This window comes from Malurus melanocephalus, unplaced genomic scaffold (genome assembly GCF_030028575.1).
Source record: "Malurus melanocephalus ecotype Western Australia unplaced genomic scaffold, MMel_1.1 scaffold_16, whole genome shotgun sequence".
Lineage (NCBI taxonomy): Eukaryota > Metazoa > Chordata > Aves > Passeriformes > Maluridae > Malurus > Malurus melanocephalus.
The window spans coordinates 3648825-3676421 of record NW_026623248.1 but is presented as its reverse complement, the minus strand read 5'-3'; the positions used below and the strand labels follow the sequence as shown (position 1 = coordinate 3676421).

Genomic DNA, 27597 nt, shown 5'->3' with positions numbered 1-27597 from the left:
CCAAAACCCAAAAAGCCAATTATCCAACCAAAGAAAAAATTGAAGATATTTATTACAATCTGCCCAGAGAAGGCTAAAGATGTAAGGATTCCAAAGGTTTCAAACACAAGATCCAGAGAAAATGCACTTCAATATGCTTTTGTTTGCTCTTCTAATTTCTGARCCTGTTTTAAATTTGTTGTTTTTCTTGAAGGGCAATAGTCAAACTGTCCCATCAAATTAATGCCCAAAGCCCTATTCACGTCACCATCGAGCCCCCAGATGGACTCACAGCTGCTGGGTTTATGAATCTTTCACATCTGCAGTCCTCTAGGAATGCCCTTCATTCATTCCTTTATGTTTGTGCTTCTCTGGTAGTGTTGATGTTGCTCACTGGCCCATTTATAATGCCCTATAAAGTGTTTCCCACTAATTGCTATGTTGGTTACTGTTTACATTGAAATATTTATGCATTTTCTTGCAGGTCAGAGACTTCTGCAGTAAACAGTGTGAACTGAAGGCTTTAAAGAAAATATCTCAATTTAGGTCAGGAGACCAGAGAACTGAACCAGTACACTCTGTTCAGTTCCAGCTTGCGTTCATCTGTAGCTGAAGTTCTTTTTGATAGGTTTTTGTCTGAGCTGAAGCTGGTTCWCCATCTGGGTGGGTCAGCTTAGGCTGTTTCCATGAGGAATCAGTCTGGTAGGATGAGAAGGGTCAGTAGTGGTGGGCTGCAGCATCCTTTGGAAAGAGTTTCCTGCCCACAGTGCTCTCTCTCCTCTGCAGCCTATGTATTACCATATTCTCTCAGTGGCATGACTTCTCTTCAGCTCCCTTGTTGCTCACTTAGGACTGCAGACTTAGGAGAAGCCGTGGCCTTGTGCTGCAGTGAGAATACAGAGAGAGACTTCTCTGTGTGTGGGGAAGAGCAGGCAAGGGGTGCCTTGCTGTCCTCCAGTTAAGCCAGACTTGTGTGTGACCYCATAGAGAATTTCACAAACATCCCATTTGCACGGAGCTGTAAGAGCACATGCACACCAGCAAATATGCACACCTGTCACATCTGTAGGGGAAATGCAGTGTGTGGTGTGCCTTTGGTACAGCCCAGCCAGCAGTAATGAGAGCCCTCGCTGCCAGTGGGAACGGCWGGGATGATGCAGCCAGCTCCATCCCTGCAGGAGCAGCGCCATTCAAACACAGTGTGGAGGGGCACTGGGAGCTCAGAGGGTGCAGGAGGGCTCAAACTGCGTGTGCCAACAAATGAATGAGTGAGGGACAGGGTGTAGGACGGGGGCTGTGTCGGTGAGGCACTGCTGCCTCGTTACCCCTGGACATRAGCAGGCTCCTCTTGGGGCACAGTGGCTTCCAGTGAGCTGAGCCAGGACACAGCACCCTGCTGCTTCCTCTCACACAGCCCTCCTCAGACTGGTACAGGCTTCAAAATAATAGCTCAGGGGCAGCCTTTCCTCAGGAAGAAATTGTGGTTTCAACTAGTTTTAGTACAGATCTATTTTCTCTGCTTGCTGACATCGGGCTCTGTCATTTGCGTGTAAATTAGCTACAGATTGAGTACACTGAGGTTAAGATCACTGCTGGCCTTCTCATCCATGTGATTGTACACATAACAATAGGAATTTGGCAGATGGCAGCTAAAAAAAGCAGATTCTCCATTTTTTAATCAAATGRCTTTTTTAAGATGGAATCCGTAGAATTTGCTTGTTGTTCCAGTAACTAAAATAAGCTAGAAGACTTTCAGATATCTTTTCAAAGGACCCCAGCTGATTCAATATACTTGTTACTGTGCATTCTTGTTTCATGGGTTGATTAACACATTGGTTTAAATGATTATTCAAAGTACTGCAGAGTAAAAAAATTTCTAAAGTAATCTATTAAGAAATTAACTGCTACCACTAGATTTTTAAAAGCATTTTTAGTACATTTCTGCAGATATTTGTCTGTTCTGGAATTTCAGTTAATTGAAGTTCAATGGATTTTTGTTTTAGTATTTAGGTTCCATGCTGGTAAAAGAGTTAAGAGGCACAGAGTCAACACAGGATGCRTGTGCCAAGATGAGGGTAAGTTTGTAAACCTGCTCCTTTTTCTATTGTAATAGTATTAAATGACACCAATCCATGATTGCTTGTACTTTGCCCTTTTTGCTTTTGTAAGGTACTGTTGCCCATTTCTTTTCCTTTCTTTTACATTGGTATTCAATAGGAAGTCTGTTGTGACTTATATCTTAATTTCAAGTAATAGCAAAATGTAAAGGTAAATTTTAATTTTGCATGATCTATCTAACAAAAAACCCCAAATGCATGTTATGTTTTCTTGTGAATCTCTGAGCATGTTTCAAAGTACTGTGCACACAATGTAAGCATCCAATATCCAGTTGTTTTATTAACAGAATTTATAACTTTTTTATTATAATCTAGATTGAACTTTCAATGTTAAATATGTAGCAGTAAATATGTTAGCATGCTACCAAACGCATTGGCTTTTACATATGGTCTAATCCAACAGTCACATAATCCTACTTTTGCTCACATGAGTATTTCCTTTAATTATGACTTATTTGCAAGCTTTTTGATTAAAGGGGGAAATGGGATCTAGGTCAGTTTCACCTGAAGATGGGAAAGCAGTGAGGTTTCCTTCAGACTGTTGAGAATATGTTTTCCTGTGGCTCTTTGGCCTGATACTGGTTTRTAGAAAATTACAGCAGTCTATCTCCAAGAAACATATTGCTGCTGGAAACTCAAAACAAGCCACAGCCTGATTTATTCCCAAATGTAGTTATAATAAGAACACACCTGTTCACAGCCATGATGAACATGTCGTGGTCTGGCATGATTAATTAATGAAGAATAGAATTGTTTGCTAACCTACCAACGTGTACAATTACCTAGATGAATGAGCAAAATCTTTTCTTCTGCATATCATACMTCTCTTATGCAAGATGTGTGTGAGCACAGGACGTGACATTGGGAACAGTTAGGGATCTGGAATACGTGTAAAATCCATGCAATCAGACAACCATTTCCTGCCGGTTCCGTATGTGCAGTGCTCAGACTCTCGTACGAGCTGTTTAAGCTGAGGGCTGACAGTAATTCACAATTATTAGATTGCCTGAAGATCTGAGGCTTTGCAGCTAATTACATGCTAATCATTCCYTACCTGGGCTTAAACTCCTCTGAAAAAAACCCCAACAATTTGACACAGAGCGATCTACAATCACGTATACGTGTTCTGRGGAATTAATTGAGGCTGCAAGCCTACCATATTCCAATCTAGTTTTGAATCTGTCAGGCTTAGCAGTTCAATTCCRTAGGCCTGTGCCTGTGCAGAAATTAGGGCAGACTTTGACACCATAGTAGCATATGACAACTTCAGTAAGTTGGCTGACTGAACTAGGAGGCATAACATCAAAAAAGGCACACTAAATAATTTACAGGCATTTTAATATATATTTCTATAAGTAATAAGTTTGGCCAATTGAAATTATAAAACTGAAAAATCTAAGTGTTTGAAATCAAATTCAATTTAAACTATACATTTCCTATATAAATAGTGAGGTTGCCCTAGTTTTCTATAGTACCATGCAGGACACTTATATAATATAGTGGTGGGGTTTATATATGTTTATTTTTTACATTCACTTTTGAACCAATTGTGCTGTGAGAGTGTTTATTTTCTGATTTGAGGTTTTTTATTGTAGAGATACTTGAATAAAACAGTTTTTAATCAGGATTTCATCTATTCTTTCTATCTAGTCCTTTTAATCATGTTCCTATTCAAGTCAAAAGCATAAAACTTTGACTTAATGGGAACAGATTATTATTTTAGCCTGTTTCCCAGTGAGAAAAATGTATCTTTTCCCAAAACCTTCTCCCTCTGGATGTCTCCTGAAAGTTGTTGTCCGTGAATTAGGAGTTTAGGTTGTCCAAAGTCATCCTGAAATTTTGCTGTGGTGTTCATTATTGTTTTTAAATAACCCTGGGTTGTCTTTGAAAAGCTAGCTTATGTTTTAGTTACATTTTACTTTAAATGTATTGAGAGGAACATATCACTTACAAAAAAAAAGAAATTAAAAGCTAGATATATTATATGTCTGGCTCTCAGGTACTGAATTCTTTATACTCATCCAGTGTCTCTGGAGTAAGTAAGATTTTTACATAGGGTTGTATTATCATGATTTTAATTTTTTTTTAAAAGCTTTAAAAACTTTTAAAAACTGAGGTCACTCCCCACAATTTTTTTAATCTTTCTGGACTCAGCCACATAATGGTTTTATGCAGAAYGCATGAAAATTAGGTATCTAATTTTTCTGTCAGTGTGGCTTTTGATTCTTCATCTTTAACAAATATATTCAAAAAAGTGTTGACATTCACTAGATATCTTTTAGTCAGCAGGTGCACAAGGATGAAAGAAGAGTATCAGCGAAAGAAAAATCTTCATCTTCCTTAATCATTTATAAATACAGAGAAACAACAAAAATGACATGTTTGCTGACTGCTGATCCCTCACTGTTAGCTGTAGATGCTTCCAGGACTTTCAATTATTGCAATTGATGGTTTTGGTTCTCGAGGGAAGTGTCCTGTGGATATTCCTTGTGTCTCTCTKCACAGAGGCTTACAGCAGCCTCCTTCTCTTGTAGCTTAAGAGTGAAGAGAGATTCTAAAGCTTCTATAATATTAAAAAAAAAAAAAAAAACACCAATAGTAATTAAAAAAAAAAATCTGGGAACCTTTACCTTAATAACTCTTCTTGGCAGTCCACTGTGCTTCTCAGCATTGTGCAGCAGTGTGCTCCAGCTGGGTAGATGATGGATTTGTTTGAGGAAAATCATGCAGATGCAATAGCTTCAGCTCAACACTGGGGTCAAGGTTATACAAGCTTTCTTCCCCCACCCAAACAGCAGATTCTTGCAGCCACTCAAAATTATGGATATTTGTCCAGAACTTTACTTTTTTTCATATATTTGCACTATATTTTATGGTTTCTTACTTGTTTCCAGCTATTTTCTCTCACAAACTCCCTCTCYAGTGGACAGCACCGTCTCCTTATCTCTATCCTCACCTGCTATAAACTGACCTTTGCTGCTTGGAGATTAAATCTTGCTGTCCTGGCCAGAATAGATTTATTAATTATATTTGAGAGATACCTTCAAGCAATTAAGCACTTTTATCTTTTTTGGTGTGGAAGGAAATACCCCAAGTTACATTTTCAATCAGATTGCTGCCTTCATTGCAAATTATCATGGGAACATGAATGGAGAGTAAGATGTGTGTTTGCATCAAAATTAAGACAAGGGATAAAGTTGAATTTGAGCAAGGAAGAGACTTGTTCTCTACAGAAGACTTCATCTGGCATTTACACATCTGAATTCCTTGACAATCTGGGAAGGGAATTGTTTTATATTCAGTGGCATGAGGACAGCAACAAGGTGCACTCTTTCTTTGCACAGTGTTAAATCACTGGTGTTGCATACGCCAACTGCACAGTCTAAACCAGTCAAATATTTACTGCAGCAGAAGGGAACTTAAATTTTATTCTTGGATCGTGCCACCTTCCTGAGTATTGTATTTCTTTCTTAAATATTTTCTTGTTAGAAACAGTTTCTTAAATTTCAGGTCAAAGTTCTGAGGAACCAGCAGTATAATTCTGTTCACAAAGCAAGTATTTAAATGTCTTGCTGACTTAAAACCAAAATGTCAAAGTTGGAATTGATACAAAATCTGCTTCTCTAATCTCGAGAGAGGAAGATGAAGCCGAGTTGACTCACTGAAAACAGGCAGCATCTGGGGCCTTTCTTCCTCATTTCATTTCTTCTTATATAAAGAAGGAACTGAATTTAGATGGCAGTCTCCTTATTTCTACTAAACCCTTTCTTAGTTTTCAATCTCCATTTCATTTTCCCTCCAGAAGTAGAAGCATAGAAGCCTCCATATGCCTTCTGGTGAAGCTCACTAGACAAATACCACGTCAGCATCAAGCACCATTTCAGGATTTATATTCTTCAGGCTCTGCTCTCTTGGGACTTGGAGCTCTGCCTTTCTCTTGTGTGGCCACTGCTTTCAGATGGCCTACAGTGGAACAGGGACATGGATATTACTCAAAAGAAAAAGTAGTGGTGGAAGATGTTATAGACATTCAGTCTCCATGCACATCTACATCCTGCATGTTCTTCAGAGCATTGTGCATCCTTGAGCCATGGCTGAAAGGAATGTAAGGTGTGGGAGGAATGCAGAGGAACRTTTAGAGGTATTGTGAAAGAAAAAAGCCATCCCACTCTCAAGTAGGTGCATTGCAGGTGCACCCCCAATGCAGTGTTCATATTGATGCTGTAGCATGGAGGCATCCACTAACTGTAGAGAAGTAAACAGTTCTGTACCACAAGGATTGCAGATGTAGTTTTATTCCAAGAAGTGTTAAATTGTGTCAGTAATGCATTTTTAAATTTCTTTGACTGAGAGAAGTTAGTAAATATTTATTAGAAGGCAATTTGGCTTCAAAACTAACTGGTCAAATGGGGTTTTAGACTTYTTATTTCAATTTCATCTCATGTATGATCTTGTCAAAGTGATTCACTCAAGCTCCTCTTCTCACGCTGGTCGAGAATGTGATTGTCCCACTTTATTCTGTGCTGGTGCAGCCTCACCCYGAGTCYTGTGTGCACTTTGGGGCASCACACTGTAAGAAGGGTGTAAAGCTGTTAGAGACTGTCCAAAGGAGGGCCACCTTTGGACAGTCACCTGCCAGGGTGGTGAAGGGCCTTGAGGAGAAGCCACATGAGGAGCAGCTGAGGTCCCTCAGTCTGTTCAGCCTTGAGGAGACTGAGGGGAGAYCTCATTGCAGCTACAAACTTCCTCCTGAGGGTAAGAGGAGAGGCAGACACGAGTCTCTTCGCTGTGGTGCACAGTGACAGGAATGGTCTGAAGTTGTGTCAGGGGATGTTTAGGTTGGATATTAGGAAAAGATTCTTCACCCAGAGTGTGTCTGGGCACTGGAACAGCTCCCCAGGGAAGTGGTCACAGCACCAAGCCTGACAGAGTTCAAGAAGTGTTTGGACAATGCTCTCAGGCTCATGGTATGGCTCTTGGGGATGGTGCTGTGCAGGGCTGGGATTTGGATTCAATTTTTCTGGTTCCCCTTCCAAATGAGATTTCTATGATTCTGTGAACTGTTTAGTGAAGTTTCATACGCCTTAAATAAATAGCAGACTTACAGGTATGATAGTAGGTGGTGTACCAACACATATTTTGAAATATGCAGTCTTGATGCCTTTTAAAATTAATAGTTGCTACCAGTTTGGGAAAAAGTTCAGATTCTTATAATGAAGTGGATTCCAGTACATAATTGAATAGGAAAATTGCCAGCTACAGTGTTCATTTAGCTATTAAAAATCAATACAGGACTGAAGGTTAATTTACAAAAATAAAAAGCCAAGAGGAAGACTTACGATTTTACAGGCTCATAAAATTTTACTTAGAATTTATTTATATATGGAATTGTTAGTGACTTGCATAGCTGAATATTTTTTTTTTTACTGTGTATTTGCAATATCAAATACAATTACTTGCAAGCTTGTGAACCTGTTTTCATTTTGGCCGCTGTATGAAAGCTGAGTAATCAAATTATAAACGCATGTATAAATCCATTGAAGTGGTCAACATGGCAAAGYAGAAGTACCAGTGTATCCCATTTCCTCTGGGCAGGAAACAAACAAAAGAGATGAAAGCTCTTTCAGAGTGGGCTGCCTTGCACCCTGTGCTGCAGCGTATCAAGGGAATGTGTGAGCGTCTTACTTGGGCACCATTCCCTGTGTGTTTCTGAATTTGTTATTCAGCTGCTTTCTGTGTGGGCTCAGAGATACCATGGTTTGTACRCTGCAGGAGCATTCAAAGATGTTGAATTAGTGCTCTCAGTTCTGCACARAGTAAGGTATCGAGGTACAGTCCTGTCTTGAAAGGGTTAAAGGCACTTCAGGGTTGCAGGTTTTGCATTTGCTTTTTAAAAATAAACCACTAGTTTATATTACTTTAAAGAAGAGTCCTCTGCCTCTTAAGCCGTTTTTAATTACCTTGATTTGTTAGGCACAGCAGCAGGGTGGATCTCGAATTAGTTGGATTTCAGTTTATATTCTGCATAAATGTCCAGCAGTTCTGCACAGCCTTTAACTCAAAATCARTATGCAAGTGGAAATGCTTTACCTGCTTGAGACAATTTGTAGTACCACTATAATGTGAAAATCAGTTTAGACTCAGGGTATGAGAGTCATTTTTTTTCCAGTGAAACTAAAGAAAATCCATGAACAAGATGAGAAGCAAGATTGCACTCCCTCTCTTGTTCTCTCTGGTACCGCTGCTCTTGTATCCCCTTATGACCCATTTCAAAAGCACAAATTGGGAGCAGCACTGTCCGAGCATGTTCGGGGTTTTGGCATTGTCCTACACAACGGCATTGTCCTACACAACGGCAGCAGTGGGTTCAGATACAAACTCAGAATAGTCTTAAATTCACACCTTTATTGTAAGAGCAATCCCTGTAGTAACCAGGCAGTCATGCAGAAGGTGCCTTCTTCCAGTGGGCTGATCTCCATTGTGGGTGCTGAGGGGATGAAGCAGCTTCATTGTAACAGCTGCATCAAAACACAGACAAGACTGGTACTCCTGATGTTCTTTGTTCTGAAGAGAAAGATGCTCTGWGTCTTTTGAGACACAGTCTGGGGAAGCTGCATATATGTCTCGTTGGATTTAGGATGGTGACTCTTTCTTCCATCTTCCTGTGTCAGCAGACAAGGCTGTTTCATGGTTCTTGAATTATACATGGCCTGCTTTCACGTAGTCACCTACCTGTCTGGCAGCAAGGATTGCAGAGAGAGCACCAAAGCTCAGTCTCTGCAGCAGTGCAGGGTGTGCAGCACGGAGACTCTTGGCTGCAGGAGCAGGGCCCCCGWGGAGACAGGGCATGCACATCTGTCCTGACGTGGGTGACCAGCTGATCAGCAATCTTATTCCTGGCAAGGATTGCTGTCCATCCAGGTGATTCTCCTGAAGAAGTGTGTTGAAATTAAGAGCCAGTTACAGGCACAAGCAGTGGAGTTCAGAGGAGCTATGACCAGTTCCAGGCTAGTGAGCACTTGCTCAAAGACAGTGTCCTGTCAGTACGATTGCTTCAATGTGAGATGAAATCTAACCCTGCTACGATGGTATGAACATGCCTTGGAGCATTGGACCATATGTCAGCATGCACATGACGTCCAATGCCAGCCTTCAGCTGGGGATCCTAGAACTTTGGCTCGAGGCCATATGCTTCCCATAGAGACACCAGATGGACAAGAATATTTTGTCATCTCATTGTGTCCTCATGGAGTTGCTATAGTAGCTAGAACTTGAAAAGCCCAGGGAAAGGGAATACTGATTCCTGTGTCCCACCTTCCKCTCAGAATCTGGGCACAGACATGGGCAGAGATGCCCACTTGGCCTGCACAGAGGTGCAAAATGTCTGACCAAGAAAGCTGTAGGTCTTCATCTCAGCTTTCAGAGAATTCAGAGCCAAAGCACCTGCAGTGCCTGAGTGAAAGGAATTCATATTGTATCTCTGAATTCTCACACTACACCTTCTGGCAGACAACTCCTTCATTAAAAAGAAAGGAACAACAAGCAAGTAGTGTAAGCTCACCATTATAACTCAAAACTGTTGAAACCTGGAAACTGCTTGAAAATAATAATTATCTGGTGGACTTCAGTTACTGTATCACTAAGAGTTGAGCCAGGGAATAGACCTGCATGTTTTTCTTGATGGCACTGACATAATAATAAAGGATGTTATTCCATCTGTTTGTTTCAATGGGRGAACAAGTGCAGAATTGTTACCCCAGATCATAATTCTACACTGGACTGCAGTCTTCCAGAAAACCTTTGCACAGATCATRGGGTTTGTATGGTTTGTAAGGTGATGAGGAACATCCTGTGCTCCTTACCAGCTGAGATGGTTTGGCTTAATAAATTACAAATGTCCATCAGTSTCTGATTCATTTCCTAATTTGCCAGCTGTAATTTAATATCATCTTGATGAGCTGTTTCGCTCAGATACAGTCTTCTGGCAATTCACAACCTCAGTTGAATACTAGAGGTCAGGTCTGGGCTAGACAAACCCAGGTGAATGTGAAGCAGATGAAGATCATTAAATTTCAAGCTATGGGTCTAGAGAAAAGAGGCGTTTGGTACAGCATTGGCTGGCCAACAGGATGCTTCTTTGCCTTTATGGCAAATACCAGATGGGGGGAATTATACAGAAAAGCTAAAATGTGTGAACTTAGTAGCTGTGTTTGTATAGCACATTGGAGAAAAGGAATTTTTCTGTTAAAGAGGCAAGGAAGGAGGTAATTACAATAATCAAAATTGGAAAGAAAGCGCTCTTGTGTGTAGCTGTCGGACTAGAATGGAGGGACAAGAGTTGGGTGATTGTTGCMTTGCCAGATGATTAAAGTGATATTGTCATAGTTGTGACTATTTTCCAGTATGAGCATGTGTGGGGTTTATTGCTTGTTATTCTGATAGATGTGTGTACTGCAGCTTCTGTRCAATCGCTGTCATGCTTCCTCTGCATTGAAATGGAATTTTTTGGAAAGGCTCATTTGAGATCTGTTACAGTGACACACACACACACATGCACACAGGTAGATGCTTGCTCTGCTTTTGGCAGGGATACCATTTCTTTCTCCTCTCAGTTCAGAGGCATGCAAATCAGATTAATGTCTTGCTTCAGATTTCTGTTAAAATTCTTTTGGATGTTTTAAGCCTTCATTTCTTAAATATGCTGAGCATTCTGGGTGAAAGGAGTTTTTTCCAGGATAAACTGACACATGATTGCTCTCTCAAGTCTCTCTTCMCTTGAGATGGGAGATCCATCAGTCCTCTCTGTTACATGGATGGGTGGGGCTCTCYGTGAAACTTTAATTAGAGGTTTTAGCCTTCATGGCACGGACACTAATTGCAGAATGTGGCTGCATCTGTCGCTTTGAATTTTATGCTGAGTAAAATGGAGTCTTGTTTGATTCTGGGAGGATTGMGAGTCAATAAGGAGATATGATTACAGGGTTGTTTTTTTGTTTTGTTTGAGCTTCTGTTTGTTTTGCTCTCTAGTGTTAGCATCATCTGTTTTTTCAAACATATTTTTTAGTTACAGTTTGTGTTTTTAAATTTCTATCTCTGCTGGTTTGGGTTTTTTTAATGGTACAAAACCACCAYTGCAACTTTTGTTCAGCTGCTCTAATGATCTTCCTGTGTGCCAGTTCTAGACTTTTCAGTGGGTTTACACTCTCCTTCCTTGTGCTGATGTTTCTTCATGTTTACCTGTAACTCTCAACAATTCATTTCCACTCAAGAAAATAATTGATTGATCTCTGTGATTGTTTGCARATAGTCCCATAAATAAGCATTTTCTGAATGTTATCTAATTTATTTATTTATAGTAGTTTTGTGTAGAATAGTCTAGTCTGTCATTGTCTTCCCCCTTCAATGGTTCAAATTAGCTATAAATTATTACGCTGTATTTGGGGGTTTTGTTTACTTGGGTTTGGGGTTGTTCTAGTAAGTTTAATCTGTAAGCTAATGAAGGGGTTTTTTTCTGCAGAGAACTAAATCTGCCCCAAATATTTTCCCAGTCCATTCAGCAGAAAATATCTTTGCTGTGTGCAACACGCTGAAGGCACACGGAAGCAGACTGGCATAAAAGAAAAAACAATCCTGTAGGAAAGCATGAACTGTAGGTAGGAGAACTGAGAGAATGCAGAATAAGCCTCTGTGCTAATTCATGTGTAAAGCAGCTTCCAGYAGCAGCTGCCCTGGAAGTGCAGTCAGAGTGATGAGGTACAGAGTGGGCTGATGGACWGACTGACAGACCTGGCAGGCTGCAGGGACACCTCATGTACAAATACAACTGCAAGAAGGGAAAAACAGGCAGATATTTCTAAACAGCATCTAATTGCAGAAAAAAAATGGTACTGCAAGAATTGATTCTGTTGATTCTTACAGCTGGAAAGGGCAGGAGAAGGGGAGGGAGGCAGCAGTGGATGGGCCATATCAGATAGGTGTTYTAAACACACGCGTTTTGGGAAACACTGGTTGCATGACTGGTATTTTTAAGACCAGAAAAGTTACTTTATTCTTTTCCCATTGTGCTAGTAAAAAGGAGAGTTTTTACTGTCCTGACAACAAGCTTAAAGCCTGTTTTAGTTTTCTAACTACAAGAGAGCATGAACCCAGAGTGTAGTCAGGTGAAGAAGTAAAGTATTCATTTAACTTAATTATTTAATCAGAAGAGAGCACTGTTCTTGCAATGCAACACAACTCTAATAATCTATTCATTTTGATTTCAGAAGTCTACAGAACAGATGAAGAAAGTACCAACCATTGTCCTGTCTGTCTCTTACAAGGGAGTCAAATTTATTGATGCCACTAATAAGGTATGTGCAATTATTCAATATTAGCTTTTGTTTCTTACAACTGGGAGAAATAGTAATACCTATGAAGCCCRGGCCAGAGAGGGCACAGATTTGCATTTCATGTTTTCTTCTTTTTTTCTTCTCTTTTTTCCAAAATGGCTGTAATATCATTGTCATTCTCCAGAAACTCAGTCTGGCGAGCAACTGAAGCCACTTTAATGGTTTGGAGAACATTGTGTCCAGCATTTATGCTATTGCTATTAAATGCAAGTTTATCACAAAAGGCATTTAGCAGAGAGCCTCTGTGGAATCCTTTACCATATTCTTCTCTGTACAGTTCCTTAAATATGCAGGATATATATATATATATATATATATATATATATATATATATACTCATTAATGCAATTTGGGCAAAATTATTTTAAAAAAAGATGCAACAATGAAGAATAAAGATGCAGTTTTATCCAGTGTCAGCCACTTCAAGAATAAAAAGCACAAGCCTTGAATATCCTTTTAAAATATCGGAGCCTCTCTGTGAGCTGTTTTCTTGATGCTAGCCATTTAACTACCTGAACTGCAGCAGCTTCTTAATAGTTGTTATTTCATTTTTTTTTTTCATCTTCCTGTGTGGCAATGCTCCTGTGCTTTGTTTCTTACATTTTAAAATGCATCCAAAAATCTTTCAAAAACCCCAACTAACCAAAGCCACAAAAGCAGAAATTGAGAGATCAGAGAACTCAGTGATGGATAGAGCAATGGATTATTGCTTAGCCAAAGTGAAATGTACAAGCTCTGTAAAGAGAAGTAAAGTAACACATTAATTTCTCTTCTTTGTGTGTCTGAAATGGCAAGGAAATACAATCCTGCTTTTATATGAACAGAAAAGAAATTATCTTTTCTGTTATATGACTAGAACTGACTAAGCAATATAAAAGGTTAATGATGAATGTTAACATTCAGACACAGTACATCTAACCCAGTATCCATCAAACTTGCCAAATCAATCAGTTTTTTAAAGGTGTTAAACTAGAACTGTGTTTTAAGTGAAGGATGATGGAAGCAGATTCGTGAACTTTTGCCAGCGTTTGGAAGCCATATTTAGAGATAGAGGATGGCACAAAAGAAAAACTGTGGTGAAATTACTGTTTCTTCAGGTCTGRCATATTTACGAGAGCAGAGGGGCCAGAGATTCCTTTCACCTCCTTTTTACTTCCACTGATTCAAAACTGAGCTTCTACAACCCTCATTCCCTTTATGTTCTTTGACATGTAGGGCATAAATCAGGACATTGTAATGCTATTAACTCTAACTTGGATAATGCTGTTTCCAGCTCTTAAATCTTGTCTGTAGCRTAAAGGATGTAACGGCAACGGCCTTAGGTTTACAAAAAAAAAAATCAGGAGAACAAAAGGAGCTTCTTGTGTCTCTTGGCACAGTGCATCGAGTCTTATGTAAGATGGAAACCTGAAGAAGTTTGGCAAGTTGCATTAGATGGCTCTTGATGAGTCCCACTGAAATCTAGAAGTGCAACAGATGTGTTTGGTGGAGGTAAATAATGCCACAGTCCAATGTTTTTTTTTCTCAAGTGGTAGATTGCTTTCTCTCCAGTTCAAAATCTGCACTGCCTTTCCCTTCTGTAAAAACCAGGTAATAGCCTGCAACTGTCCCAGAAGCGTTGTTCTCATCCTTGTCCACAGTGTGCCGTTCCCAATTCCTTCAAGACCCAAAACAGATTAGCACTAAGGTGAGAGCCTATTCAGACKTGTACTGCTTCCACATGAGCTTATAGTTGACGGCGCTGGGCACCACTTAGCAAYAAATGCATACTTTTTAATGACAAAACTAGCTAGCAGTTCTGTGCTTGAAAACTCAGCTCTCATGGCTGTTCATCCTTTTCCTTTATGCCACCAAGCTAAGAATTTGTATTCCCAGTCATAGCAGGTAAAGTTGCAGGTGACCAGGGGCCCTGACCTCATTCCACGGCAGCTGTCTCAGTGGCACCTTGAAGCTTGGCATGACACCATTTCCTTGCAAGTGAGGCCAGAAAGAAATTGCTGCTTAGGAAAAAGCAGACTCACAGAACTTCCTCGTGGCTCACAGCTCTCCCTAACTTCTGGGTGATTTCTGCCAGAAGGGAGATTGGCTGGCACGAGGTAGGCAAGCAAAGGAAAGCTGCTTAGCAAAAGCGTGGTCTCTCCGAGGTATTTCCTTGGCAGAACCAGAACTGACTTTCAGCTTCCCCACTTTTTGAGAAGCACCAAAGGTTTCTCTTGCCAAAATAAAGGACTGTTTTTAAAACAGCTGTACAGTGTCAGTCAGTGCCCAAGGAGTGTATCCAGAACAGCAAGCTGGTTCATATCCTTCTACTTCCTACAGAATGAGCCCATGATTACTGAAATAGTGACACTAGGAAACAGTAAACACATGAAGCACTGAAAAATGTTTAATTTTGAAAGGAGATCACAGAGGATATCCTAGTATAGCTTGAGAAAAACTCTCAATTTCACTACCAATTTCCATCCATAAGATTTAGTTTAGGTATCTTTTATTTTATTAAAAACAAACTCGATATGTATCTATTTCTGAAATTCACTTGGTTTAAAATTAAAACATTGAAATAATCTCCATGAATTTTTACTCAAGTGCAAATCCCTGTGTCAACCCTGGGTCATCTAGAAAAAGTTTCAGCGTAGCAGAAACATACACTGCAGAAAAACATAGCTTTTCACATATGCAGCATAAATTCAGGTGATTACATTGTGGCTCATGATTTGGCATAAATACTTCACATGTGATTTTAAGAACTTCCCAGCTTGATTTCTTTCTGCTTTCTGAACTACAATGTTGCCAACACTACATCAATGACGGTGTATTACAGCTCTTATCTGTGGATATCTAAATCCCTGGTTTTGGCATAATTCTCAACAAAATCTTTATTGAGGGTAAAAGTTATCAATTTGAGAACAAAGCAAGTAAAATGCTTCAAGTAACATAAAAAGCAAGCAATTGTTGAGCAGAGATTATACATGTCATTATAAATTGGCATATATTGAAACACAAGTACTGGTTTTGTCATTTTTATGAATAATGCATTAAACAGAAATAATCAAGTATGTTGCAACAACTTAAGAGGATTATTTCTTTTCTTCAGTAAAAGTTTCCTTATCCCAGTTTTTTCATAATTTAAAATTTTGCATGTTTTTTAATTAAGATTTTTCCTAAGTCATAATTTCTTCAATTATATATTTTAATACCTCTTTTCAATAACTTGACACCTACGAGAAGGAAAGTTGCCAGTTAGCAAATGAGAAAAGATATGGCAAAGCAATCTGAAGTGCTTTACTTGTATTAAAAAAAAGACTAAAAACGAGGGTTGGAGGAAAAGAGGTGGGAAGGAAGAGAGAGAGGTGAGGGAAAACAAGGTATGCTCAGAGGTTGTTGTAACTCAGACAGATGCAACCATGGCAGCAGCAAGCAGTGGCTGTGTGAGGAACTGGGGCACTACAGTGTCCCCTGGTCCATGCTGCAGCAGAATATGTCACTGTGGGCTTTTGTGGAAATGCCAGAGCTACAGCCAGTGGGGCTACAATTCAGGAAAGCATATGAACTATCCCCTGAGTATATTCCTATCCAGTGAATCATCCTTCTCCTTAGACAGGCCATTTGAAACACGTGTGTTGCTGAAGCAAGGCCTGATCATAAGCCACTCTGCATTATCTTCTTCCCTGGCTTCATGGTTCCTTTGGCCTGAACACAATAATTACATATCAGCAATTTATGTAATGAGTATTCATAATTTTCTCCAAAGCTTTAAGACATCCTTTTTTTATGCCATCAGACAGACATGCCCCACCTCTCTCCCAGTAGTGTGCTATAGCTTACATTGGCTGTTGCAGTAGTGTGGCTCGGTGCATGAACCGTTTCATTTTCCTACATCTCTCTTACAGGATGCTGTTGTCAGTAAGTGGAGATAAGTCATCAGATCTTCCTGTAGTTACCATTTTAGTAATCAGAATCCTTTAAGTAACTCCCATCTTCAATTATGAGAGATGTTTGGTGTTTTTTTCCTCTGAAGAAGTATAGCTAAAATTGGTCAAACAGCATGTGCAAAAACCTGACTATTGAGCTTCCCAGGTTTCACCAGATCCTGGCTGTCAGTAGACCGAAAGAGTGTCCCATTTTGATCACTGTACAAAACCCCAGCAGCTTCATAAGATATATAAATATCTGTATCTATAAATACAGTTTCAAAGCACTATACCAGCATCTTATGAAGTTGTGCCCTGTGTGCCAGGAAAGATGTCTCTTTGTCAAAGGATCCTGAATAAACTCCAAAGCACAAGTGGCCTCATAGAGAAGACTCTAGAACATAATAATTATTGGCAATTGGAGAGGGTTAAAATTCCAAATCTCTGTAAGTCACAAATGGGATATATTAAATCTTCATTAAATCAATTAAGAGATTGCTGAAATATTTTGGTACAGTAGATCAATGTAAATGCAAATCTAAACCCACACCTTTTCTGACTCTTTTAAAGTTAATTCCTGAATTGATTGAGTGTATTTTTTTTTAAACAGAATATTATTGCTGAACATGAAATCCGTAACATTTCCTGTGCTGCACAAGACCCCGAAGACCTTTCGACGTTTGCGTACATCACTAAAGACTTGAAGACCAATCACCACTACTGCCACGTATTCACTGCATTCGATGTGGTCAGTTTGTGGAAGAAACTTCATTTCATAGTTCTTTCCTCTAGTGATATTTATTCTGTTAAAACATTTTCAGGATGTATTAATGGTGATTAATGGAAGGTATTAGTTTACCACATGAAAAGATTACTATGGGATAGCAAAAGGAAATTTCTGGAGAAGAGCAAAGATTTTCTTTGATATCTCATTTCCCATCTGAAATAACTCACCTCTGTCACCCCAGCTGTTGACTGTAAACTTAGCAAGTAGCTTTTCATACAAGTCTTGACATGTAATTCTTATATAAACCATAGCCTTCCAAAAAGTTTGTAACAAGAAGATTTGACCATCCATTCTGAAATCTCAGCACCCACCAAAAGATTGACTTTATTCTGAAAATTGTAAATTAATTATTTAGTTCTTATTTCCTTGTTCTATAATTCTTGCCTACATATCTCAAAATGTTACTTCCGCAAAAGTCCTTGGAATTCCTGTTTCGTTGGTTGAAAATTACTGATTTCTTCCTATAGTTATGCTTTTCAGATGGGGATGCATAAACTGTTATTGTTTCAAGAAATCATGAACACATATCAATTAATTGGTCATGCAGTTTGCAGCTAAAATTGGTGAAATAAGTAAGTAATGGCAAAAGTTTTTATGAGTAAGATTTATAGTCCAAACCTTTCAAGAATACTTGCCCTTTGAGTCATGCCCAAGAGAAATTTAAAATGCTATTAAAACCTCCAAATTATTCAAGAAAAAAAGAACTAATTACTAATAATAATGATAATATATATGACTTCTTGAAAGATGCTTACATGAGTATAAATAAGTTAAATAAAAAAACCAGGGGTGCCTGAACTGCAGCTTTTTATTTGGGACTGGGGAAATAGTTAACATTGCACAGCACTAGTGTGTGGGAGAATTTAAATAACAAGATGTAAAGGTAGATTAGAGGAATTTTAGCATTTTAGTTGAGTGCTTTTGTTATTTAAATTCTCTGCTAACATTTTAGTATCCACAGGGAGCAGAAAAACTTCGAAATTGTGTTAAAAATAGATAGACAATGATCAACACGATGTTACATTATACAGGTTTTTGGTATCAGGGATACGTGAATCAACTGAAATTAGACTGATTGAGTGAGGTTATTACTTTTGCTGGTCTATTTAAATTCTACTTAATGGCTTTGAAGTACTGCAGTTTCATTTATAGGTTTAGTAATCAAGCAGAAACATAGACTCAGGTATAACAGATGAAATTCATCTCCTTTCCTGGCAAGGGAAGAAAAGTAATCTAGAAATAATTCCATTTTGCCCACTTCCTGTATCTTAGGAGGAGCATTTAATATCCGAAGCACTTTAAATGGCTATTTTAAGCAATGCAGAAACATTAGTGTCTAACTGTCTTAACTTAGTTTTCTTCTGCAACCTAATCCTCAGTGGGGTGTTACCTACTCAGATATTCTCTTTTTGTGTTGTTTTATTTCTTAGGAACTAGCATTTTTGATGCAAGTACAAGTTCTATAAAAATAGCTAGATATTCAGAATGCAAGCACACCGTAAATTAAATTTGCTCTTTAAAGCCTAATGCTTATGTTAATCTGATCTTCCTGTTTGCCAATAGAAACAATTTAACCATTTGTCAATGGATAGAAGTACAATCATTTTAAGAAAGGGTTTAGAATGGTACAAATACACAATAAGGTATAATGCCTTTTAAATCATGTATATTTTGGTAATACAATATATGCAATGTTATGATAAAAAATCAATCTCTTGGGTCCTTCAGTTTCTCAGGAAATGTGGGCAAGAAATAGGGAAGTATTTTAGTGTTGTGCCATGTAACCACAAGCATTACTGATACTCTTTAGGAGTAACTGTACATTTAACGAGTACTCAGAGTTAAAATTCTATAATCAAAATTGCAAAAACATCAGACTTTATTAAAAAATATTGAAGGGGAAAAGGTTTTGGGGAACAATAGGATTTATTGCTCAGTATTTGAAATCCACTTCACTTTCATTCATTTACTAAGCAGCCTTAAATCTACAAGTGAGGGGATTCCCTCTGGAGAAACAAACCCTCAACACAGCTTCTCTATCAATTTCTGGTTCAAGCACTGGAGACATCCAAAGTAATTTCCATCAGATAATCCTTCATTGCCCAATGCACCTATGAACAGAAGACAACAGAAAAGTCAGTTAAAATGTAAGAAACAATTAGGCATTGTAACAGGTTGGCTGAGTAAAAGCTGAAGAATCCTGACTCATGCTTGMACTGGGCCACTGAATTGTAGCAGTGTCTGGGAAACAAGGCAATTGACCTTCCTCATCTCCCAGAAATTGGTGCTTAAAGGCATTGGCTTACCCACTCTCCTTCTTGTGTGCCAAGCAAGGAGCAGGATTGCAGCAGCCTGGAAAGACCCAGGTCTTTCTCTCTCCTTTCTAAGGAGTTTGACAGTGAGAGTCAGTGTCTTCTCTACAGCAGACAGGGAGTCTAAACTTCCTTTAAGTGTCTGTCAGGAAGGCAGACCTGTATCCTTCCTTTTGTGCCACATGTAAAATGTTCAAATAGTCTCACCACTCCATCAGAACAATTTCCACAATGGATTCTGGTTTGGTTTTTCCCCTCTACGCTCAAGGGGGTATCCTGCTCTCACCTCTCCAATAAAGCCCCTGCAAGAATCTGTACCAACTATAGTCCTTATAATCCTCTCCCAGTACTACAGGTGGGACAGTCCTCAGCCCAAACTTAATTACTCATGGGTTTTTTTCAGATAACTTCTTTAAATTTTACAGGGTACAGTTTTAAAGCTCTCCTTGCCTCCATTTGTARACTTCCCTTTGTCAAGGCTCTACCATAGTACACAATGTATGAAATTTATGTACAAGTTATGGTTCAGTTTGCATTTTGAATATTGAACAGAACCGTGAATATTCTGTTTTATTTGCTAGATTTCAAATATTTATTAACCAGAGAAACAGTTACATATTTTTATGGTTTTCAGGTCCCAGGCAGGCCTGTTTCTTTTTTTTTATAGACAACAAGGAAAAACAGATTGTAGTGGCTTCATACAAGGTGCAGGACTTAAACTAAATTTATGGCTCATTATGGCAAACTTTCAGTTTGCCACTCTTCCCCCCTCTTACCTCCAAAATTTTTAGGCCTGTCTCAGTGTCTTCTTGTATGCCATCCTGGATGGTGTAATTTCTCAGTCCTGCTAGTATTGCAACCTGCACATTCCCCAGCAAGCCGTTCCTACACCTTATCCTGCTGCATGTATTCCTTAGTAATAATAATACCTTAGAAATAATAATCATATTATTATTATAATATTCCTTAGTAATAATAATATTTACTGCAGACAATCCTGTCATGATACAGTATGTTCTCTTTCTGTCACAACAGCTGATTCTAAAGACATCTCTCTTTAGAATAATATTCTTATCCCACTGAAAAGCACACTCCATTTCAAATTATGTAATTCTCTACATTTTTAACGCCTATACTCTGTTGCTCTTAATTCCATAGCCAGCATTCTGCTAAAACACAGAGCACTTTGTAACAGCCTCTTTAGTTTTTCTTCTATTATTCCTCTGGCAAATTGCGTCCTCAGTGTTTTTTCAGTCCTGGCCAGTTTCCCTTGAAGTTAAAGGGGAGATAATTTGGAGCTTACAGCTATCAAATCAGGCAGACATTTTTATTTGGGAAGCTGTGCAACTTTGGCTGGCTTGCTGTTGTGACACTCTTGTGTAGTTGTAACAGCAGAGAGCCTGTCCCAGTGCTGGAGTAGAATTGTTTTCTGTCTGACCTAACACAGGCCAGAGCTGGCACCTTTATAAGAAGCTCTTTTAATGAGCTAAATATGCTGAATTTAGCCTGTATTATCTTGGTATATTTTACTGATAAAAAGGAATGGAAATTCTTCAGGGAAATGACAGGGCATGAAATAAAATGCTTTTCCATTTGACTTTGTTTAATGATTGAATTGCTGCAAATAGTGTACTTCAAGTGCATTGCATTGCATTTCTTTATCACTTACTGCAAATTTAACAGTTAGACTAGTAAAGACATACCTCATTTTAAAAAAGGATCAGAAATGTGGGAATTTTAAGGGATCACCTAAGTTCAAAGCAATGCAGAATTGCTTCCAACTGTAGGCTATGGAGGTTGAGGAAGGAGAGGGTAACTTCTGAATCACTCCAAAGATTTATGAATTATTCTAAGGGGACTGTAGGACACCATATGGAGGCAAACCAGTAGGCTTGAATTTGCTCTGCAGGGGTTAGAAACATTATTGCAGAGTTAGTAGCCCAGAAATAGGCTCTAGTAGGAGCCTAAAATAGACTCCAGTAGGAGGCCAAAAATAAATATACAAAAACAAACCCACAAACCTGAGGGAGAATTACCATAGGAATTCACTTGCCATTTAGATTAAAGTCATATTTGAAACTCACAGCTGCTTTTTCGTTGATGTAAAAACTGTGCTGAAAAGATATTTATACCAACCCCTCTGATACCTAATTTATGCTTTATAAATCTTTCAACAGGTTGTCTCTCCATATTGAAAGGGATTTAGAGCATTCTACCTGTAGCATCAAAAAATTACATTTAGATAATTTTTAATCAATGAGAAATCAAATGTTTCAGATGTAAACATTACAGAGACTGAGGAACCTATTACCAGCGTGATTTTCATTAATTATTTACATTACAAATCACAACCCCACTTCATGTATCTGACAATAATTCAACCTCCCCTCAATTTTAACTGTTTCTGTTTTGTTCCAGAATTTAGCTTACGAAATCATTCTTACGCTAGGACAAGCATTTGAGGTGGCCTATCAGCTTGCACTACAAGCACGAAAAGGGGGCCATTCTTCAACCCTCCCTGAAAGCTTTGAAAACAAACCCTCTAAACCTATTCCCAAACCACGTGTTAGTATTCGGAAGTCAGTGGTAAGTAGAAGGTAGTTATGCATGCAAAAAAGCTCAAAATTCGGCTATGCAGTTAAGAGTTTAAATACTAGAAGCAGTACAAATAAAAATACCTCTAGAGGCAGAAATGCTCCATCGTGCCACCTCTGCTCATCAGCTGACAGGGTTGTGTCACCACAGCACTGGCAGCCATTTCAAACAACTGCTTATTTCAGATTCCTCCAGTTTAAGATGTTGCTTGGTTAGCCTTGTCTATATGTGTGTTATGCAGAGTTTTAATTAATTCCGTTTAATCAATACATACCTCTCAAACTCTGCAGTTCCAAGGACTTTTCTAATCTCCTATCACCTAACTTGTTTGGTATGGGATCTCTGCATATGTATCCTAATTAAATTACAAATCCAAATCAATTTACAATTATCCTATCACACCAAGCAACTTCTTTTCTTTACTTACCCTTTTTTTTTCTTTTTTTTTTCTTTTTTGATCTGGGATCAAATTTTTCAGTACTAATCACAGACCCTTAAGAAATAAAGCTCATTGAAGCATACGTATTGATTGTCTTTAAAGCGCCCTCCTGAAGCGCAGAGATGACAGAGAAATATTCTTTTACACTAGACCTTTTTAAAAAAATTATGAAAATTATTATAAATTAAATGAGAATATTGTCACGGGGTGATTTGGGAGGGGAAGGAGAAAAAAATGACTGCACATTGTATCATATTCACTGATTATAAAGTGAGAACTGTACGCTATGACACTTAATTATTGGGTGAGAGGAAGGGGGAGGGGGGGAAATGTGTGATTGTACACTCTGTCATCCATTGCCACAGAATCTTCCTCCATAAAATTTTAAGTAGAAACATTTCCTGATGCCATCGTCTGTCTCATTAGCGAACAGACTTCTCAGGATGAAGTGTGGCTTTAATGAACTATGATACCCTATAGCTTGGGGGTAAACACAGCTCTGATCTCAACAGGAAGAAGAAGGCAGCCATGAGTACATGGGAGTGTAGACACCACCATACTTGCTGCTGTCCGACTTTGTCAATTCAGGATTTGCCCTGTTAGTTTAAAGAAAAACCCTCTGCTCAAGCTGCCTGCACGGAGATGGTAACCCGTCTGTATGTTTGCATTTGTCTTAAAGCAGATAGATCCATCCGAACAAAAGACTCTTGCGAATCTACCCTGGATTGTTGAACCTGGACAAGAGGCCAAAAGAGGCATTAATACCAAGTATGAAACTACAATTTTCTGATACAAAACTGTCCCCCTGTTCCTTGTTGTGCCTTGCACGCCAAGCAGTCACAGCACAGCCTTTCCTTTATGGCAACGTTTCAATCCAGCAGAGAGGAAGACTGCACTGTATGAGTGGCCTTGTAACTAACAAAAAAGGCTGACAGTCATTTCTGGTGATGTTCTTCTTCCTGCAGCACTGACAGAAGAATGACACTATATGAAGACTTTTAAAATTACAGTCCACAAGAGGAGTGAAAAACCTTATTTTTCATGCAGTTCTCCCTTGTGACTCTGCCACAGTGCTTTCTTTGATTTCTTATTTTAGAATTCTACTTTTTAAAGAAAAAAAAAGGTCTCTAAACTAATGCTAATGCTGCCTATGAGTAGAGTATTTGATTGGGTTTTTTATTTAAATCTTGGCAGTTTTTAATCGAAATAGAACCAGAATTAATAAATAGATTATTTGTGAAACCACTGAATTCATTAATAATTACTGTGTTGAATAAAGAACTCATTAAAGTGACAAGAAATTAGGCACCCTGATTTCTGTGTGCGCTGATTTTATATGTAATCATTGATGTCCTTTGATCCTCTACAGAAATAAGAACCTCTTGCATTGTAGCAAAGGATCAGAGTTTTATGAATGGTTAGAAAAAGGTATTAATAATGAACAGAAAACATTTATTAGATATTTTTATGGAAGAGAAGTAGAATAGGAAAACATATGAATATTTATGGAAGGAAGCCAGATTAATTATGATAAATATTGTTTATTTTAAAGTTGAGTAAATGACTGCTATTGCAGCATTAYGAAAATTATAAAGAGTTGTAGCATCAGTGCACTGGATGTTCTGTGTGATCAGTCTGGAATGAAAGTGGAATGGTCATTCTACTACACTAGTTTATGCAGTTCAACATTGCTATAGCCATGAATTCTACTAGTAATTTTAAAAAATAATCTCAGTGGTTCTAAAAAAGTCAAAACCATGGATTTTGCTATCAAGATTTCTGTCACAGAAAGCTTATTTCGAAGAGTGTTGATAAAATTCTACTGCAAAACATTTTCTAGATAAAAACAGCAAGAAAAAGGAAAAAATTTCCAAAGTAATAAAAATGTTTTCATGGAACAAAATAATTAAGCATTTGCTTAATATTTGGTTAAATAAGATTTACTTAATTTTTCTTTAAAGTGTTTTAATTTTTTTAATGTCTGTGGAGTATTTGTATAATACCATGATGTATATTTATGTAGAACTGAAATTATAACAGTAAAAATATCATTATAGGAGAAAAATGACATTTTAACATATATTGTTCTATCCAGTCAAATTGTGAACCATTTTGAAGTTCATTATAGAGATATTGATAAATTGTGTGGTTGTCTTAATGTTTTTTTAATTATTATTTCATATCCAGCTGAAGTTTTTCAGTTAGAATCATCAGTTGGTATATTCCAAAAATGGATAATTGAACTTGGTTTAAAACTGATAATTGTATATGGTTTAGTTAAACCTAATCATAGCGCTGAGTGATGACATACTTTTAATACCGTATTCAATTTACTTGAACAAAATAGTTCCTTGTACATATTTTTGCTTATTCACTGTTGATATGTACTTAGTCAACTGACAGTAAAAAAAAATTAACACTAAAAATATGGTACCAAAAGGAAAATTGTATAGGAGAACAGTAAATAGTAGCCTCACTGCAACAAATACTTATGTAAATATGCTTGGGCTTCCAGTTATAAATTTTGTAATTTTGTCATTTATTTATATCCTATAAAAGCACACAAAATAAAATGAAGTTGTACAGTCCCAGTTTTGTGTATCATTTTATCATTGCTGAAGGAAATAAGGGGCATAATGTAAATGATACTGAAATCAGGGAGGGTTTCCCCCACTCCCATTTCACTGATTTCATCAGGTTTGGATCTTGTACGGAGGAAACGTAGGAATTGCTGTGGAGAGAGTTTTGGTTTGGAGCACAGATTTTGATTACAGATGGTAAAAATGTCACACTTGCATTAACTGATTCTTCCATGCACTACTAAACTGCTGACTTCCCATATTTAATCACAGTCTTTAAAGACTTGTGCAGGAGTTATGTTAAAACACATTCACTTCAGGCACRTAAAGTACAAACAGCCCAGGTTTTCAGGGTATAAAACTGGAGCACCTCTTAGGCAGCTGAGTGACCCCTCAAATTAAAGGATGAGACAGGAACTGCASCAAGAGCCTAAGCAGATGTAAAGGAAAGGTGTGAAACAACAGGAAGAACTGGCTCCTTATGGGAAGAATTTGATCTAGGTTCATCAAAGAGATGTCAAGCAGGTAAGATGTCACAGTAAACAGGCAGACTCATTTGGGAGAGAAAATGGGGCACAAGAGACTGAAGTTGACTAGCAGAACTGATGAAAGATGAGACAGATGAAAGACTGGTAGGGCAGAGAAGGAGTGTGAAGGTTTTAGGACACAGGCAGTGAGCAACTAAAGCCCCCACAGCAGACAAATTTGAAGTGGAAGGAAAAATAATTAACAGACCTAAGAGACTTCTSTATCTGTGGAAACCTGGGATTTTAGAAGGAAACATATCCATCTGTCCATCCACTACTAACCAATACTAGTGTAAGCCAGTCAGAGAGAAGTCCACAGGGTCTCCTCTAGCATGGGACAGCGTTTCAGCARTCCTTTCTTCAGATCCAAAGGGACTTCTACGAACTTGCACTAATCCAGAGGAGTTACCACGTGATCTTTTCTCTTTTTTTGATCAAGGTGACTTTTCAGGAACTTTAAGTTCCTGGTGTGGTGGAAGTTCATAGGCAGTAAAGGGATAATGGTCAGTCTTAAGAGTGAGGGTAGGGGAAAAGCCAGARACTTCTATAAGATCATAGAGTCAGGAAAATTGCTACTCTTGACCTTGAGGGTAAGAGGGAAGCAGAGGCAGTGAAGGAGAGTAGATGAAGAAGCTGGAGCATTTGGGTGCTGTAAAACCAAGAGTTCATTCCTTAAAGTGGGAAGGTGGAGACGAGGCAAAAGAACAGGTGCTACAGAAGTCARTTGCATTTGACATGAAATTCAACTGAGGTCTGGGTGACAAAGGATTTTGAGAATTACGTGGGTAGTGAGGTCTCTGATATGCTGTTGTGAATGGTGTTTTAGGTCACTCAAAGAGTGACTGGCAAAGCTATTGGCAAAACCGGGTTTAATAAAAATGTGAAAGCACAATAAAGAATGTTATCTGTTTGGAGGTTCAGGATGGGAAAAGGTTAAGGATGGAAAAGGGTGAAAACAAAAAGGAATGAGAGGGATCCTCCTGTTGAGTCACGAAGTTCAGAGTAGACCCTCTTGCCAAACTTAGCTCCAGACTTGACCAATGATTTAGGCCTGAAGTTTTTAACAGCACTTAAGAGCACTTCATTGACCGCCTAATTTAAACAAGAAAAGATTTTTTTAGCATTTACAATGAGCATGACAGTAASTCACAGGCCTAGCTTAGGTACGAGTCTAATCTATTTACGAATTACTGAGATTAGCACCARGGTTAATTATCTCACCTTCACTGACAGGGGCAGGGCCTAGAGCTGTGTGCGTGTGGCTCGGTCAGTGTTCTAAACCACACTCGCAGGGAATGTGGTTCTGGGTGAAGGAAAGGTGAGTGCACAGAGGAAATGTCATTTTGTTCCTTTTTTCCGGAGGAACAAAGCAGCAGCCAGAGCCCTTGGGGTGGTGCAGACACAGAGCAGGGCAGTCAGTGCAAGCAGAGCAGTCAGGGTGTGCAGACAGTCCGGCTTGGAGGGTTTGTCCATTGTTGCTTCTGATTGTCTTGGGCTTGGGGAAGGGGGACACCAGCTGTGGGAGCATCCGTCACATTGTCCTTTGTCTCATGAAGAGATGGAGCAGCTGGGCTCTGGTAACATCTGCCATGTTGTCTTTGTCTCAGTGTGGAGCTGGGTAGGGGTGGTGAGCACCTTTTATATGTAAATCACCTCTTTTATACSTTGTTGTTATGAGTACTGTTTGCTGTTACTGTTTGTTTTCTTTACCTCATTGCTTTTTCTCCAGTAAATTGTTACCTCCACCCATAATCTCTGCCTTTTTGTTTCTTTCTCACTGGAGGGGACTGGGGAAAAGGGAAGCAGCTGTTTGGTTTTAAACCCCAGCAATTTGCTATGGTATAGTCACACTCAGCAGACACAACTAAGRGACTATGGACACATATCTGTGAAAAATTCCCCTCGGGTTCAGTGCAGTACTCTTGTGGGACGCCTTTGAATCGTTTCAAAGGGTGAAGGGTCG

At 38.7% G+C, this 27597-nt stretch overlaps 1 protein-coding gene across 5 annotated transcripts in view; it reads left to right on the top strand.

Annotated features, from left to right (window-relative positions):
• The window catches only part of ANKS1B (ankyrin repeat and sterile alpha motif domain containing 1B), a 404590-nt gene extending 377375 nt beyond the window's left edge, over positions 1-27215 (top strand). For 2 of the 5 annotated variants that reach the window (XM_057385963.1, XM_057385955.1), the window contains exons 22-26: positions 1983-2054; positions 12359-12445; positions 17006-17143; positions 21913-22080; positions 23208-27215. In XM_057385963.1, coding sequence (XP_057241946.1) covers positions 1983-2054; positions 12359-12445; positions 17006-17143; positions 21913-22080; positions 23208-23318 — 576 coding nt within the window. In that variant the 3' untranslated portion in view covers positions 23319-27215. Of the gene's footprint in view, positions 1-1982; positions 2055-12358; positions 12446-17005; positions 17144-21912; positions 22081-23040 lie in introns of all 5 variants that reach the window. The other 3 variants (XM_057385930.1, XM_057385946.1, XM_057385937.1) reach the window with 3 other exon arrangements.
• Positions 27216-27597: the final 382 nt, after the last annotated feature.